This window comes from Perna viridis, chromosome 3 (genome assembly GCF_037379345.1).
Source record: "Perna viridis isolate PV_CMFRI_1.1 ecotype Kerala chromosome 3, ASM3737934v1, whole genome shotgun sequence".
Classification (NCBI taxonomy): Eukaryota; Metazoa; Mollusca; class Bivalvia; order Mytilida; family Mytilidae; genus Perna; species Perna viridis.
In genome coordinates this window covers 29,775,370-29,790,518 of record NC_142447.1, presented here as the reverse complement: position 1 = coordinate 29,790,518, position 15,149 = coordinate 29,775,370, and the positions used below count along the sequence as shown (strand labels likewise).

General features: G+C 31.1%; 1 protein-coding gene across 9 annotated transcripts in view; it reads left to right on the top strand.

Annotated features, from left to right (window-relative positions):
- LOC148621802 (E3 ubiquitin-protein ligase NEDD4-like) overlaps nt 1-15,149 on the top strand; it is a 35,307-nt gene extending 20,158 nt beyond the window's left edge. For all 9 annotated transcript variants that reach the window (XM_088576525.1, XM_088576520.1, XM_088576523.1 and 6 more), the window contains 14 exons: nt 133-255; nt 535-589; nt 1,421-1,473; nt 2,296-2,361; nt 2,898-3,004; nt 3,598-3,720; nt 4,852-4,973; nt 7,071-7,141; nt 7,446-7,541; nt 8,093-8,166; nt 9,699-9,819; nt 10,511-10,618; nt 11,154-11,323; nt 12,499-15,149. In XM_088576525.1, the coding sequence (XP_088432651.1) occupies nt 133-255; nt 535-589; nt 1,421-1,473; nt 2,296-2,361; nt 2,898-3,004; nt 3,598-3,720; nt 4,852-4,973; nt 7,071-7,141; nt 7,446-7,541; nt 8,093-8,166; nt 9,699-9,819; nt 10,511-10,618; nt 11,154-11,323; nt 12,499-12,601 (1,392 nt within the window). In that variant the 3' untranslated portion in view covers nt 12,602-15,149. The remainder of the gene's footprint in view (nt 1-132; nt 256-534; nt 590-1,420; nt 1,474-2,295; nt 2,362-2,897; nt 3,005-3,597; nt 3,721-4,851; nt 4,974-7,070; nt 7,142-7,445; nt 7,542-8,092; nt 8,167-9,698; nt 9,820-10,510; nt 10,619-11,153; nt 11,324-12,498) is intronic.

The window sequence follows — 15,149 nt, the reverse complement described above, 5'->3', positions numbered from 1 at the left end:
TTTTTTTTAATTTGGAAGAAGCCTAATTAAAGTTTCATAACGAAGAACAGTGATACCTAAGTTCTACAGTTCACGTTATGCTGCTTTGTGTTGGTAGGTATAAAAATAACTCAATATGATTATCATACGCAGGAGGATCCAAGAAAACATACAAGGACTGGTAGTTTACGTCTACAGTCAGGGTTGGATTCACCTGGCATGATGCAAAGACCTTCTTCTAATGAAGATCTCTTACAAAATCTAGGACCACTACCTGTAAGTATAGCTTCAGTGAGCAGAGAATGAGGGAAATAAGAAAACTATTCATGATTTAACTAGGTACTAGTGTTTAGATTTAACTATGTACTAGTGTTTAGATTTAACTAGGTACTAGTGTTTAGATTTAACTAGGTACTAGTGTTTAGATTTAATATCTAACTTATTATTTGTTTTATTTGTAATAGTAAATGTTTTCTCTGTTTTTTTGTGTTGAACATAATTCTTGAACCTATTCTATTTTGCAAGTAATTAAATTATAAATATCTTGTTTTTTAGCCTGGATGGGAAGAGAGAACTCATGCTGATGGCAGAGTGTTTTATATTAACCATAGTAAGTTTCTTCAATAAATTTTCATTGGACTGTTACAAAAGTCTATTCAGAGAACACAATACTAGAATTTATTGGTGTGTGCCAAATACTGATACTTAGTGAAAAATTATGTCCCCCCCTACTTGATGGGGAGACAACTGCTTGGAAACTACTGCGCCAAATTTCATGAAACTTTTTCGTAGTGAGGACCCAATATTTAGTTGTGACTACAAGGTATTTTTCCCACTGTATTTTGTGGGAGTTATACCCTTTTGAACTTTTACCCGGGAGACCTCATATGTTTTTGAAGGCAACAATAAACTTTAATTTAATGTAGTACTGAATGTTGTATGTTTTAAAGCTATCAGATACCATGCCAACCAGAGAATTCTTAATCAAGAGCCAAAACAAGTATACTACCTTCCAAAGGTAAAATAAGCATGGGGCATGCCACCAATTCTGATTCCAAAGGACAACAATATTTTAGTTAAAGTGGACATTAACTAATGTCTCGAAATGGGTTGTGTTACATCATGAACAAATACACTAGAGCATTATAAGTGTAACAACTTTGTTTTTTTTTTTTTATGTCTTTGTAGGAACATACTTTTATTCATTTATATCTACTGTTTTTCTGTCATAATTATAGAAACGCATGGATTCTCTAGAGTTTTTTATTCTTAATTTTTATGATACAGGTATTGTAAATTACAAAAAGCCTGTAAGTAGTTATGCAATTTACAACATGATTGTAGCTGAAACGGGATGCCATATATGTCGAAATTTGTAAAATATATGTGATCTTTATTTTGCTAAAAGGTTATGTGCTAATTATTGTTTTACTTTTAATAGATAACAGAACAACACAGTGGGAAGATCCAAGGTTGAAAAAACTGGGCGGACCAGTAAGTTTTTTCTGTTTTATATTTAAGTTTTATTCACCACATTTCATTATTTAGTCTGTACTGACTTACTGCTATGAGTTACTAGGAGGGTGTATGCAAATAAAACACTGTTTATTTGTCTACTGTCCAACATCAGCACAACTCTACATAAACTGCTCAAAGGATTGTGATTGAATTTGATAGGATGGTTAGGTATCATCTGTAGATGTGCAAAGGGAGATAATTTAACTGCATGAATTTTCATTGTTACATCTTGTAAGCACATCATCTCTTAAACTGCTAAACAGGCATGGTATGTAGATATGTATAAAGAAATAGAACTATTGTTGGATGCCTGTAAGGTGAGATAATCTAATATGAGAGTTAAACATGATTAAAGACCTAGTGAAGTGCTTGTAATACCCACATTATTTTTAGTTACATGTATTTCTTTTAAATTTGTTACTGTATTATGAATCCATATCATGACTGTTGTAAGGGCAGATAATGGAGTACTAGGATGATTAGAGATTGAATTTTCCAAACTATCACATGTACCAAAGACCAAGAACACAAAGAGTTGCTGAACCTTGTGCTCTGGGAGAGTAATCTATGAGTTACTATTTTAAGTGGTAGTTGAAGCAAAGTTTATGTCATGATCTACTTTTTCATATCCAGATTATGCTGTTCTTTTTCTTTTTTACCGTATTTACTTCTTATTTCACCAATTTCAACTTTTTGTTGGCTTAGTAATATCATGGCTGAGATAGTTTTAGTGAAACCAGAGTAAGTACTATATTTAAATCTTCAGGGTTGGTTTCTATTATATTTGTTTCTTTTCAGGCTGTTCCATATTCTAGAGACTTTAAAAGAAAGCATGATTACTTCAGATCAAAACTTAGAAAACCAGTAGGTTTATAGTTTTATATAGATCCAATTGAAATGGCCAGTATAGTGTCCTTCTATATAGTATACTGTGAAAGTACTATTGTTCGTGGGCTACCATTTTTCATGTTTTCATGGGTAGGCCAAATCACGAAATTTGGTTCCCAATGAATGGTAGATCCCATTGATGTGTGTACTGAAAACTTCAAAATCTTGAATTCAGGAATCCATGAACCTGCATTTCTTCCCTGATCCATGAAAATTAGTATACAAGAATTAAAGTTCTTTCGCAGTAACTTACTTATCTTCTGTTAAATTTGATATTTTCTATAAGTTTTAGAATTTCTTATTTAATATGTACATATTATATGGAACTGAATATTTTCTTCAGAATTAGGAAATGATTCATTTTAAAATTGAGAAATTAAAAAGAAACAATTTTTGTTATAATAAAAATGTCATTTAAAATTAATACATGTACAATACTCATGATTGTTGTATTTTTCTTTTAGTCTAATTTGATATCAATACAATACTCATGACTGATGTATTTTTTTTAGCAAAATATACCAAACAAAGTTGATATTAAAGTCACAAGAGAAAATATATTTGAGGATTCATATCGGGCAATATCAGGCATTAAAAGGGTTGACAATCTCAAAGCTAGGTTTGTATTATTCATTTAATGTATGCCCATTTCTTAACAAGTGTCTTTTATATTATAGTATAATACTGCCCAACTGTCTACACATAATTCAGTAACTTCAAAAATCCTTTGACAGATTTTAATGATGCATTCTTTTTTTATCAAGGGAGGAAGATCATTGTTGTTTTCTGATTACTCTTTAAAAAGTAGTTAGATTTTTAACATTGAGAAAAAAAAAACAACAGTAAATGCTGTAGATTACACAACTATTGAAGAGGTTATATGTAGAATTCATTATTGCTAGTAAATATGAGAACAATGTAGGTTATATTTTTGTTTCTGTACTGATTAGGTTTGGATTAAAGATTTATTTCTTTTTATATTGTATTTTACATCATAGTGAATTTTGGTGTATATGCATGACAACATCTTAGTTTTATGCGATTTTATGATTTCGCTGAAAAATTTAGAGCAGACCGTGAGTGTTTCTTTTTTTAGAAAAAAAATTAGTACAGTACTGGTACATTAATGACCCTTATCAACTTTTTAATTCTGATGAGAAGATACTAGCATGACTATAAATATGGCTTAAGAATGATGATATTTAATTATAGATTGTGGATAGAATTTGAGGGTGAAGTAGGATTAGATTATGGTGGAGTAGCTAGGGAATGGTTCTATTTATTATCTAAAGAAATGTTCAATCCATTTTATGGATTGTTTGAAAACTCTGCTACGTAAGTATACATTTGTACATAAAAACTTTCTTTCACACTTCTTATTTAACTTAATATAAAAATTTGTATTTTTAGCTCACCTGGCCGAAGTCCATTTGAGATAATGCCATCACTTGGCGTCTGTCATTATCTTTGTCGATAACAATTTTTCAGAAACTGTTCTCCTCTGACACGACTTGATCAGTCTGAACCAAACTTGGTATGATTATTCCTTGAGCTATCCTGCACAGAACTGAAGTGGGGATTTTTTACTCATCGAGAACATGGCTGCTGTTACTAAAAATAGAGCATATGGGTCAGACAGTAGTTTTCACATATATTTCTAAAACGGTTAGGTTTAGCCTAATTCTGACATTGAGTAAAAGTGCTCAGTATGGTAAGATCTATCTGTGGTCAAAATTATTATTTTAATCTGTTAAGCCATGTTGGAGTTCTTGGCCTTTTTCGGCGTTTTTTGCTCATTTTAATGCTATTTCTTTCAAAAATCTTCTCCTCTGACACTACTTGACCAATTGGAAACTTGATATGAATGTTTTTTGTGGTATCCTGCATAGGACTGATGTGGGGATTTTTGATCCATTGAAAAACATGGCTGCCCATTACTAGAAGTAGAACATAGGGGTCCAACAATAGTTTTTTTGCATATATCTCCAAAACCATTAGATTTAGCGAGATTCTTTCGATTGCAGTAATGATCCTTATTATAAGGCCTTTAAAAGTCTTCAGGGATCAAAGTTGTCAAGCGACTCCTTGTAAGAGTTATTGCCCTTGAAAGATGAAAAATGAAGGGTTTTTTTTTACAGTCTTCAGCTAATATCTTGAAAACTATAATAGATAGGAAGAAACTTTCAATCACTGAAATGATCTGTATGATAAATCCTACCAAAGTCTTCTTGATTCGAAATTGTTGGACAACTCCTTGTTAAATTTATTGCCCTGGAAAGATAAACTTTAATCGGGTGAGCAATTCAGGCTCCTGGGAGCCTCTTGTTATTTTTTTTCTTTTGCTAACAATTATTTTAGAAATAACTAACAGTTTTTTTTCACTTGCTTTATACTGTGGTACACAGAATAATAAAGTCATGATTTATGGAAACTGTTGCATCTGAAGTCTGACTCGATATATTTCAGAGATAATTACACCTTACAGATAAATCCATTGTCAGGGTTATATAATGAAGACCATTTACGATATTTTGAATTCATTGGGAAGGTGGCAGGAATGGCAGTTTATCATGGAAAATTATTGGATGGTTTGTATACTGCTTTATCTATGGCATTCAATACAATTATCATAGTAAGCTTTAGTATTGAGGCTAATAAAATTATGAATAATATTACAAGTCATGTTATTGGACAACTTTCATATTTGATAATATAATTTTAGGCTTAGCCTATTTGAGACCAAATAATTATACTGGGTATATTGGAATCACCATATCTGTTTGTACGTCCGTTCATCAGTCCGTTCGTCCGTCCGTCAATCAGTCTGTCCATATTTCTTTTAAGTGCAACTCCTCCTAAACTGAACATGGGATTTTAATGAAACTTTATAGGAATGTTGGGTATCATATGTACATGTGCTGGAAAGAGTTTAATTACTGTCTGAGGATTCCAATCAAAGGATTTTGATGAAATTGTATAGGAAGTGTGAGTTTCATACGTAGATGTGCATGAAGGAATTTAATTACTGTCAGAAAACTTCTAAGGTAGATAACCCAGATGAAGGGTTTTACATGTTAAAACCTTTTAAGTGCAACTCCTCGTAAACCTCAAAGGATTGTGATGAAATTTTATGGGGAGGTTGGGTATCAGGTGTAGATGTACATAAAGGAACATAATTACTGTCATTGGACTTCAAGGGGAGATAATCATTAGTAAGGGTTTTACATGTTAAAACCTTGTGAGCACAAATCCACCTAAACCTCTTAAGGAATTTATATGAAGTTTTGAAGGAAGTTTGAGTATCATATGATAATATGCATGAAGGGATATAATTAATGTCAGAGGACTGCAAAGGGAGATAATTCAATTTAAAGGTTTTAAATGTTAAAACCATGTAATAGCAACTCTGCCAGCACTCCACAGTATTGTAGAACTGCCTAATTTTGGTTTTGTAATCTGATGCTTTGTAACATTTATCACTTTAAAAAATTGTCAAGCATCTGTAAATCTTTATATCTAGAAATAGCTCAAGCCAAGGCCTTCAGGATGCAGTAAAAATTTTCTGGAAAAAAATTACCCACAGCATATAGGGTTACCATAGAAACCATGCAAAAATTTGCAAAAAAGTTCATAAAATCAGGTTTAAAAATATCAAATTTCCCGCAAAATATCTGAAATTTTTATTTCAATCCCTGAAACTGTTCAAACTTTTCCCTTCAAAAACCCCTTCCTCATATGGGCATCACCTGTGAGATTTTGAGCTATTTCACTTTGTAATCCACTTATTAAATTAAGCATGGTAAAAAATTGACTTACTTTCACTTTCACAATGAAGTCAAATTGTCATTGAAAAAAAGCCCCTTCAACATTGAAAATATATAAAACATTGCAAAATACTTTTAAAAGTCCCCTTTTTTCAGAAAATGTTTTATCAACAATAGATTCTTCATTTTTAATCACTATAGCAACCACCGGTTTCCATTTATGTCATTTTTCATCCCTAGCCAAAAGTGCGAAACTAAACTAAACTGTGGAGTGCTGGTTCTCCTAAACAACTCAACTTGAAGGGATTTTAATGTAATTTTATATGGTTGGGTATCTTATGTAAATGTGCATGAAGGAATATAATTACCATCTGAGGACTCCAATGGGAGATAATCTTAATTATGGGTTTTACATTTTACATGGTAAAACCTTTGAAGTGCAACTCCTCCTTTACCGCTCAAGAAGTTTTGATGAAATTTAATAGGATTGTTGGACATCATATGTAGATGTGTATGAAGGAATATGATTACTGTTGTATTATGTCAAAAGGAGATAATCCAAGAAGCATTTTACATTTAGGTCCATTTGAAGTGAGAGTATTCTCTCTGTGAGCTTGCTTACAGTATTTCTAGTTTGCATAAAAATCACAACTGAATTGATAATGCACTGCCATGTTTTGATGGGTGATGTCTGAAATAAAGGAATAAGCGAGACTTCCCAGAATACCTATTCTATGCCCCGCTTGACATTAAAACAATCACTTCTGGAATTTCTTATTTATTTCTGACAGAACCATTTTGAGTCATTCATGTTTCAGACCCCTACATATATAAGATGTTGCTAGTATTATGTCCCTATAGTTATATACTGTAGAATCTTCTGTTAAAATTGTCTTATTAAATAAATGATGTCTTTTTTAGGATTTTTCATACGACCATTTTACAAGATGATGTTGGGTAAACAAATGTCCCTACCTGATATGGAATCTGTGGTAAGTAGAAGTAAGAGGTAATAAACTGTGGTGTTTATCAAGTGTCATCTGATAAACCATAGAAAGATGTCTGAAACAATACATTAAAGGCCAATTTTCTAATTATTTTCCTGAAACTTTAAATGACATTTATTTGTGATTAACAAACATGAACTGAGAAATGTACATGTAGATATTTTTGTTTTTTGTTTTTTTTTATTTTGCAATGGCTGATACATGTAATTTGTAAAATACACATAATTTACTTATAAATACTGAAATGAATTAAAGCTATTTGTTTGTTGATGATGGTTACATTTTGTAGGATTCAGAGTATCACAATTCACTGTGCTGGATCAAAGATAATGACCCTACAGATTTAGATCTACGATTCTCAGTAGAAGAAGATTATTTTGGTGAGGTAAGGATCATAGTTTACGTCCATTCAATATTATAACCCCACTCATTAGAATGGAAGGCTATATTGTAATCACCCTGTCTGTCTATCCGTTAAACTTTTTCTCAACTAAAAAAAAAAAAAAAAAATTTGCAATATTTGAAAAAAATATCTTTGTATTGTAACTAATAGGATGTATGTAATTATTTAAGTCTACTGTTTGTTTCAGTTCTTTTACATTTTATATTAAAGGCCTCATAATACTAATTAAACCACTCCACAGGTTTCGTGTGCCTGTCCACAGTCATGAGATGCTGGGTGTTAATGTGTCTGTGTTGTTACATTACTTTTTAGTTTCATTATGATAATATGTCATCATTCTGTTACCATGGATTTATTGTCAGGACCTTTCAGAGTTTGCTTAAAGATGTGTTTACACTTGTTGAAGACTATATGGTGACCTCTGAAGGTATTGACTGTTTTAGATTTAGGTTATATGCTAGTTCATTTGTTGCGTTTCACCAAGAAAGGAAATTTAAGTCATTCCATGCTGATGTTAATGTATTTTTTTGTAGATTACAGAGAGAGAACTTAAACCAGGAGGCGGTGATATAGTTGTAACTGATGATAATAAGATAGAATACATTAAGTAAGTTTTCCAGATAATATTAATATAGTCCATACATTAAGCAAGGCCATTTATATAATCATATGCCATGATTATAGTTAATTGCTTTGATTTTTAGCTCACCTGGCCGTTGTGTAGTCATTAACAATTTTACAAAACTCTTCTCAACTGAAGCTACATGACCAGTTAGAACCAAACTTGGTATAAATGCTCTTTAGGGTATTCTTCATAAAATTGATGTGGGGATTTTTGAACTGTGGAAAAAAATGGCTGCCATTACTAAAAATAGAACATAGGGATCAGACAGAAGTTTTTCACATAAATCTCCAAAACCATTAGGTTTAGCCAAATTCTGTTTGGGAAAAGTGTTCAGCATGATGAGATCTATTTGTGGTCCAATTTTTGTTTTAATCTGTGAAGCCATGTTGGAGTTACTGCCCTTTGTCAATGTCTTTTCTCTATTTTTAATGTTATTTCTTTAAAAAAATCTTCTTCTCTGAAACTACCAGACCAATTAGAACCACACTTAATATAAATGTTCCTTAGGGTGTTCTGTATAGAACTGATGTGTTTTTTTTTATCTGTTGAAAAACATCGCTGCTGTTACTAAAAATAGAACATAGGGGTCAGGCAGAAGTTTTTTGCATACATGTATACAGTCGACTGTATCTCCAAAACTGTTAGGTTTTGTCTAATTGCATTAATTGCCAAAATGATCCTCATTATAAGGCTTACTAAAGTCTGCATTGGGTCGAAGTTGTCGGATGACTCCTTGTTAGAGTTATTGCCCTTGAAAACTGTGACAGATAATAAGAAACTTTCAATTGCTGAAATTATCATTATGATGAGCCCTACAAAAGTGTGTGGAAATTTAAATGGTCGGATGACTTCTTGTTAGAGTATTTGCCCTTGAAAGGTGAAAAATGATGTTTTTAGCAGTTTTCAGCCAATATCTTGAAAACTACAATAGTTAGAAAGAAACTTTCAATTAATGATATGATCCTTATGATAAGTCCTACCAATGTCTTCTTTGGGTCAAATTTGTTGGGCAACTCCTTGTTAGAGTTATTGCCATTGGAAAACAAAAAAATAACCAGGTGAGCAATTCAGGCTCCTGAGAGCTTCTTGTTCTTCTGTTGTTCTACATAATTTTCCAATATGTTCCAGTTTATTAATGTATTTGATTTGTTTTTTCTTTTATGGATATGATTTGCCATAAAAATCTTTGTAATACATGTATTGGCACAATTTGGTGAATGAAAATTGATAACATTGTGTACAAAATAAAGATGAAAATGATCCTTGTAAAAAGGAAAATCGGTGATGTTTGATTATTTTAGAAAAGTTATAATTGTTTTAAGTAAAAATCTTAGAGACTTACTAGTTTAATGTTTTAAATTTATTTTTGTTTATGTTTGATTTTGGAATAAAAAGAGGTAAGTAAGATGTAATTAATAGAAAAATGGAAATGACGGAAGTATGCATGCTTTAAATATTAAATTTATTTTACCATAACACGGATTATTATTAATTGTTATAACATTGTTACACAGACTGGTGATTCAATGGAGATTTGAGTCTCGGATCAAGGAACAAATGGGTGCTTTCCTAAGAGGGTTCTATGCTTTAATCCCAAAAGATAGTATACAGATTTTTGATGCAAATGAAATAGAGGTATGATAAATACACTTAATACAATGAAATACATTTTTCTAGTGGTCACATCTTTTTTGATAATAATTTTATTATGAAGAATGGTGTCTTTGTTATTTGGGTAAATGCATTTGAAAAGCCGAGACTGAAGGTGGTAGACCTAGGGTATGGGATATGTTTGCATCATACACAATTTCACCTAAGCCTCTCAAGCTTTCATTTGAAGCAGAATAAAATGAATCCAAGTTAATTAGATGCTTACATAAGATTGATGTAAAATGCTGAATACAAACGTTCCAATGATTCTTAAGGGTTATGTCCCTTACCCTAGGTCTACCTCCTTAATTCTTAAAATGTATACCGTTTAGTGCTTTGGGTATATTACCTATTGGCTGAAACATATGAGATATATTTAGGGTAGCTGTTTTAAACTTAGAGTAAGACATGGTTTATGAAATTTGCAATGTCCATCAATGCTTCTGTACATTTTCTCTGAATCTGAAATTAAACAGGAAGTTGGTTTGTTCAGACTACCTGCACTTGTCCAAACCTCATTATTTACATGAAGAAAATAATAAATAGGGAAACATAATTTCTTTCTAAATTGAATAAATTTCTTTTCAAGTATTGTTCTTATCTATTGCTTAGGTTATACATGTACAGGCATAGGCAAGAGTATTAGGGGAAATTTTATTGCATGTTGTAATTTCAGTTACTTATGTGTGGCTTACAAGATATAGATGTCAATGATTGGAAGGCTAACTCAGCCTACAAAGGAGAGTATAATCCAAACCATCCGGTCATCATACACTTCTGGAAGGTCAGTATTCAGAACATTTGAAATTATCTTCTAAAGACATTACATCATTACCATAAAAGTCCAGTTTAGGTTTATCACTATTTTCTTCCATATTAATAGATCACACTGAGTTAAAGACATGTTGAGAAATGGCAATGATACAACTAAAGTAAACTGTCAAGTCTATTAAATGAAGGTGTAGTACAGTTATTAGAAAATTGTTTTTGCAGCAAGAAAATGAGTTAAACCATTCTAGACTGTATACTAGTATTGGTTGTTTTTACCCAGCCTTTATATTTAAAGACATTGTCTATTAGGGATAGAGCAATTAATACTCAAATAATGACTTTGTTGATAATGTATGACTTTGTTGTTATATCACTTAACTTGACCAACCGAATTATGCACGACTTAACTAATACACAGGCTGTGCGTCACTGTTAAATTAAAATAGTCACTTCCTTATTGCATACATCATTTCTAAAGTAATGGTACATCATTTCCAACAGATGATCTGTCCCTATAATTTTTTTGAATGTCTTTTGTTTTTATTCAGGCTATATATTCTATGAATAATGAAACAAGATCCAGATTGCTACAGTTCGTGACTGGGACTTCCCGTGTACCAATGAATGGTTTTAAGGAGTTGTATGGAAGTAATGGTCCACAGCTATTTACAATTGAGAAATGGGGAAATATTAACCAACTCCCTAGGGCTCATACATGGTAAGGATTTTTATGTATATGCTTTATTCATTGTAAAATAATGATGAAAATGTACCTAAGGATAATAAATAGTGAATTGATCAACAGCAGTTGTTGATTACAGACACTCATTATTTGCTATTTTAACCAACAAAAAAAATGTTGATATTTTGTCTTCGAAAATTAAGAACTTAAATTTTGTTTTTTCTTCATTTTGTAGATTTAGGGTGCTTTTTATACATTGACATTTAAAATGCAAAAAAATTTTCAGATTGTTTTAGAATATCATTCAGAATCAGTTTTGCCATATGGGCTAGTGATAACAAACATATTATTATACCCTCACTCTGTGGGAGAGGGTGTTTACTGTTTCACCTGTGTCCATCATTCTGTAACTTTTGCATAACAAAATTCTCAGCTTCTGTAAATCATAGGCTGTTGTTATGAAGTGTCATATTGGTATACAGAATTGTGGAATGTGTTTTTCTACTTATATGACATGTACTACTTGTTTGTCAAAAAATCTTGAATTTTCCTTATACAGTAGAAATATACAAAATTTTCTCACATTTTTCTTGGTTACAAACTTCATATAATGATGTATTGTTGGATGCATTTACTTCATGTTTGCGAAAAAAAAAAAAAAAAGAAACATGAATTTTCTTTATATTGTGATGGAAACCAGGGATAACACTGGTGAGCTGTTGCTCACAGATTTCTTGTTTTGTTTTGTTTTGTTTTTTATTATTTAGTATGACTATTTTCCTTCTTTTTTTCATCATTACTTTTGGGGGGTGTACCACTTAATTTTCCATTGATGCCCTTTCTTATCAGGTCAGTGGATTGTTATTGTTTATTGCAATGTTCAAACAAATTACTGAACATTGACACTAGCAAGTTTTCCAAATTAGTGCAAACTTTTGTAATTATGTCTTCCTCCCTTACTGTGGTATGGAGACATATCGTTTTTGCCCTGTCCGTAGAAACTACCTCAATAAATATGATGAAACTTTGTAGGTAGAACATGATATGTAGTTCCTGAGACTTTATGATCCACTGAATTTAGTGAGAGTTATTCCCCTTTGAACTCTGGAACAGAGGTGCCATATAACTTTGTACAAAAGTAAAATTTAAATTTAAATCATACATGAATAAGAATACTAATGGTTTCATTTATTTTGTGACATATTTTTCAGTTTCAACAGAATAGATTTACCTCCCTATGATGACTATCATGAATTAAGGAAGAAACTGCTGCAAGCAATAGAGAATACAGAAGGTTTTGAGGGAGTGGACTAGGACCTGTAGATGATATTATAATTGACCCTTCTATAAGAGTGGACTAAGACTTCTAGAAATGATTTACCTTGCTGTTAGAGCTCTTCCTATTATATTGTATGATCAGTACAATGGATTGATGGATCACACTCAGTTTAACAGAAGCTGCTGAGAGAGACTTACTGAGCATTTTCTCATCTTGCCAATATATATGCATGTTTATCCCTTAGCTATGATGAAATGCAAACAGATTTTAATTTAAGAACACTGAAGATATTATATTATTAAGAAACATGAGTTTCCATTTTGCTTTTAATTTTATTAAATCATCATCACAAAACGAAAATTGTGACAGTACTTCATGGTATTATTAACACATGTTTTTGTGACAGTACTTCATGGTAATATTAATACATGTTGTTTTTGTTCATCTATTTCAAGTTCTTTCCTATGGGCCTGTCAGAAACTTTGCACAAGTGTACTTCAAAATTGCAAATTTTTCAAAGTTATTTTTTATTTTTCAGATTTTTTAAGAACTGAGTTATACCCTTTGAAAAATATGTACTGTGAAAGGTTATTATTTATGAGGTACAAATTTTAGTGGTTTTCTTGAGTTTGATGAACTAAAAAATTGTGTCAAATCTACAAATTCAAGAATCTAAGATCAGATGTTTTTTCCCTAAATCATGAAAACTGATACCTACAAAAAAAAAAGTACTTTACAGTATTTTGTAAAAAAAAATGTGAGAGGATTCAACCCATGAAAAAATTGTGGAAGCTTTGTCTTTATACCATCAACATTTTTCATGAATAATAAAAATTAATTGTCAATCAGGTATATAATGAAAACTATTGAAAGAAATGCTGTCATTCGAGTGTTTCTTTGATGAAAGAGTATTGTGTCACAAAAAGACCACATTCCCTGACTTCAAGTATGCAAACTGATATGCATGATTATTGTATACCATACAGCATCATCTCAAGGAGAATATGCATACAGTATTCTTGTTGATTGGAATTTATCTTTTCTGTATATAGATATTCTTGACTGTGATAGTTGTTATACTACTTCTTTCCCTTTATTGTGTATTGTATACCATTAAAGATATTATTCATCTGTTTATTCAGTAGTCCCAATTTTATCATAGCATAAATTCTTAAACTACTGGTCACATTTGTTATTGTTATTTTATTGTTTTGGGTTTTAATTCATTTTTTATTTTTAAGGTAGGTCATACCTATTACACAGAACATTCTTTTCTGTCGTCTTTCAAAATCATGCAGAAGTATGTACTTTCAATGAAAAAATTATTGAAATTATCATTGAATATGTAAGAAAAAAAATAACATAGAAATGTCCTGTTTTAATGGTGACTAATTTTTAATATTGAATGAGAAAACAACTCAGTCTCATTATAGCTGAATTGAAGATTACTATAAAGTATTATACTTTATTGAATAACAAGTCCAATAAGTCATATTGGCCAGACCAATATGACGTATTGGATGGCTAAATCCTGTATTGGCATACTTTTGTATCGTATTGGCAGTTTTGGTCATATTTAGGCTTATATTCGAACATTGGTCAATAATAATAAGAATCATATCAGTCTTCTAGAAATGCCATCACCTTCGGTGATAATTAACTGAACAAACACACTGTCAAAGAACTATTTTTAGTGGGTACCAATTTAGAGGTTTTTTCACATGGTTCAGTAAAACCAAGGAATTATATTGTATTACATGTTTTCATAAATGAAGGGTAAAATTTCAATTATAAATTGTTATGACCTTCAAAAACCCTTGATTAAAAAAAAACAGGAACTTACTCTCATTTCTAAAACCATGACTTTTGATACCTGCTAATTAAATTACTTACACTGTTATGTTTTTTTTCTACAATTTAGAGCAATGAACTTTAAACATTTTGAATACAGGTAATGTCTCTTCATTAACTTGAACATCAGATTTTCATTTTTATATAAGATCAAGTGTATAGTATTTGTGTATATACAATAAGTGTAAAATAAGCAGAAATTTTTAGAACTAACAGCTGTAAACAATATTTCTGTATATGATTGTATTTTTTTTTAGAATTATCTGATTGATATGTACAGTTTGTATAGTATAAACTGAAAATGAAGTGGCATTTAACTATTTAGATATATTCCTGGCTTTTATTACTCTTGATTTTGATTGTTGATTGTTCTTTTTAAGCTTTCTAGAAATGTGTTGTGATGTTAGTGTATACATGTATTTTAACACCCTATTTGACACCATTTCAGTGTATGTTGTTTTTTTACTGATATATGATGATAGCGGTGCCTTTTTTTCTTTTTCTACTATCATTACTAAAGTCTAGTATCATCTTGTTTGTCAATATTTGATTTATATTCATTTCTAAGAGAAATGAGACTTGGTAAAATGGTTTACCAGTTTGTCTGATTAAAATCTTCCATGACACTCTTGTCAGCAACTGCTTACCTGTGGCCATTTATTTTAGGTTTTGTACTTTACAAGAGGATCTATACTGTGTATACCAAAATTTCATGACCTTTTCATTTCTTTC